Here is a 2,775-nt window from a genome sequence, read left to right as displayed (position 1 = left end):
AAAATACAAAAATTAGCCAGGCGTGGTGGCAGGCGCCTGTAATCCCAGCTACTCAGGAGGCTGAGGCAGGAGAATCACTTGAACCCCAGGAGGCGGAGGTTGCTGTAAGCTGAAATTGTGCCACTGCACTCCAGCCTGGGCGAGAGCGAGACTCCATCTCAAAAAACAAAGGAAAAAAGAAAAGAAAAAAAAAAAAGAAAAAAAAAAAGAGAGATGATTTAGCAGCCTTGGACACGTATCAGCTTCTCTCCAGCGTGCAAATCCCACCCACCTCCCTCCCTGCGGGTCTTTTCTCCTTAGCACTGAGTAGTTCTTCTTCATTAGAGACTGCTTCCCCCACGGCACTGTCAGTTTCTCCCACTGGACTCCCGGTTCCCCAGGGGTTGAGCACTGCTGTCTTCCCAGAGCCCAGAACAGTGTCTGGCACCCAGTAGGTGCTCAGTAAATTGCAGGTTGAAACATAGGAAGTTGCCAAGCTTGGCCGTTTGGCGCCCCCGTGTGGCTGCCGCTGACCCCCGCGTGTCCGTCCGCTCCCCACAGGCCGGGAAGCTGGAGCCGCGGCTGGTGCTGGACCAGCTTCGCTGCAACGGCGTCCTGGAGGGCATCCGCATCTGCCGCCAGGGCTTCCCCAACCGCATCCTCTTCCAGGAGTTCCGGCAGCGGTGAGCCCGAGCGGGGGGGCTGGGCGGGGAGTGGGTTTGGAAGCCAACACACGCCTGCATTCGGGTCTCCAACCTCTCTTGCTCCTTCTGAGCCAGGGAGGTTGAGACAGATTACACACTTTGCTGAACCTCAGTTTACTCATCTGTGGTATGGGAGAACACGACTCCATTTGATGCATTTCTGAGAGAAAGCGCACAGAGCTCTATGGGCATCTGGGGTGCATTGCTGCTGCCATTTAGGGCAGTAGTCCCCAGATGATGAATGTGAAATCTCTGCATGGTGTCGCACATCTGCACATCTTTAAACGTGAAGTAGAAGTCCAGGCGCGGTGGCTCCTGTCTGTAATCCCAGCACTTTGGGAGGCCGAGGCGGGTGGATCACCTGAGGTCACGAGTTCGAGACCAGCCTGGCCAACATGGTGAAACCTCGTCTTTAATAAAAATATAAAAAATTAGCCAGGTGTGGTGGTGGGCTTCTGTAATCCCAGCTACTTGGGAGGCCGAGGCAGAAGAATCACTTGAACTTGGGAGGCGGAGGTTGCCGTGAGCCAAGATTGAGTCATGGCACTCCAGCCTGGGTGACAGAGTGAGACTAAAAAAAAAAAAAAAAAAAAAAAGAAGTAGAAGAGGACAGAACAGAAAATACCAGGGCCTCATGAGCAGGCAATACAGCAAATATTTAAACATGGGCTTCACATAAGCTGTGTAGAGCAGCACTGTCCCTTAGAAATAGAAGGGAAGCCTCGTACACAATCGAAAACGTTCTAATAGCTACACTTTTAAAAGTGAAAAAAAGATGAAATTAATTTTACAAGGTATTTTACTAAAGCCAATACATCCAAAATATTGGCCAGGCACGGTGGCTCACGCCTGTAATCCCAGCACTTTGGGAGGCCGAGGCAGGTGGATCACTTCAGGTCAGGAGTTCGAGACCAGCCTGACCAACATGGTGAAACCTGTCTCTACTAAAAATACAAAAATTAGCTGGGTGTGGTGGTGCACGCTCCTATAATCCCAGCTACTCAGGAGGCTGAGGCAGGAGAATCACTTGAACCAGGGAGGCAGAGGTTGCAGTGAGGCAAAGTCATGCCACTCAAAACAAAACAAAACAAAACACTGAAGCAGTGGATCATCTGCGACGTTGCTGTCCTTGTTGGTGGCATGAATGCTCAGATGTGAGTCTTGTGACAGTCCTTGTCCTGGTCACCACTGTTCCTGCTGTGTGTCACTCTGAGCCCCATGCCTGGACTGCAGCAGGCACTAGGTGGGAGTGTCCCGTAACTCTGTCCTCCCCACCCTCCCTGCTCGTTGCAGGTACGAGATCCTGACGCCCAACGCCATCCCCAAGGGCTTCATGGACGGGAAGCAGGCCTGCGAAAAGATGGTGAGTAGGCAGAGCCTGGTGTGTGTGTGCAGGGGCCCAGGTGGTGGGGGAGTGGGGCTGGGATCTCCGCTTCACTGCCCCTCCTCACTACCTCTCCCTATAACCCCTGCTCCCTACCCCCGCTTCCCCATCATCCCCCATCACTCCCCTCCCCCCTCCCCATCACTCCCCTCCCCCATCACTCCCTCCCCATCACTCCCCTCCCCATCCCCCCTCCATTAATCTCCTCTCCATCATCACCCCTCTCCCACCCCTCACAGATCCAGGCACTGGAACTGGACCCCAACCTCTATCGCGTGGGACAGAGCAAGATCTTCTTCCGGGCTGGGGTCCTGGCCCAGCTGGAAGAGGAGCGAGACCTGAAGGTCACTGACATCATCGTGTCCTTCCAGGCAGCTGCCCGGGGATACCTGGCTCGCAGGTGGGGTGGGGGCCACACTTCTCCCGGGGTCCCTTTGGCCGAGGCTGGGTCAGGGAAGGGTGACCACGCAGCTCCAGGCATCAGGGCCTCTGGGATGGGTGCAGGTGGGTGGAGCCGCTGGGTACCCAGGCTTCTTGGTTGGGCAGGCCCAGAGAGTAAGACTGCAACACAGAGGCTAGACTCAGCCATCGGGTGACCAGCTGTCCTAGTGGGCCTGGGATGGGTTTCCCAGGGTGCAGGACTTCCAGAGGCAGCCCAGGGCAATCCAGGTCAAGCTGTCTGCTCTCTTGGTTTTTTTTTTTTTTTTT

At 54.8% G+C, this 2,775-nt stretch overlaps 1 protein-coding gene across 1 annotated transcript in view; it reads left to right on the top strand.

The window, feature by feature from the left end:
* MYH14 (myosin heavy chain 14) overlaps nt 1-2,775 on the top strand; it is a 117,532-nt gene that overhangs the window by 57,186 nt on the left and 57,571 nt on the right. Inside the window, exons 19-21 of the mRNA XM_017512533.2 lie at nt 541-662; nt 1,977-2,046; nt 2,307-2,467. Of these exons, the coding sequence (XP_017368022.2) occupies nt 541-662; nt 1,977-2,046; nt 2,307-2,467 (353 nt within the window). The remainder of the gene's footprint in view (nt 1-540; nt 663-1,976; nt 2,047-2,306; nt 2,468-2,775) is intronic.

Source organism: Cebus imitator, unplaced genomic scaffold (assembly GCF_001604975.1).
Source record: "Cebus imitator isolate Cc_AM_T3 unplaced genomic scaffold, Cebus_imitator-1.0 Scaffold473, whole genome shotgun sequence".
Lineage (NCBI taxonomy): Eukaryota > Metazoa > Chordata > Mammalia > Primates > Cebidae > Cebus > Cebus imitator.
Note: the sequence above shows the minus strand (reverse complement) of the source record. Positions and strands in the feature narration are given on the sequence as shown.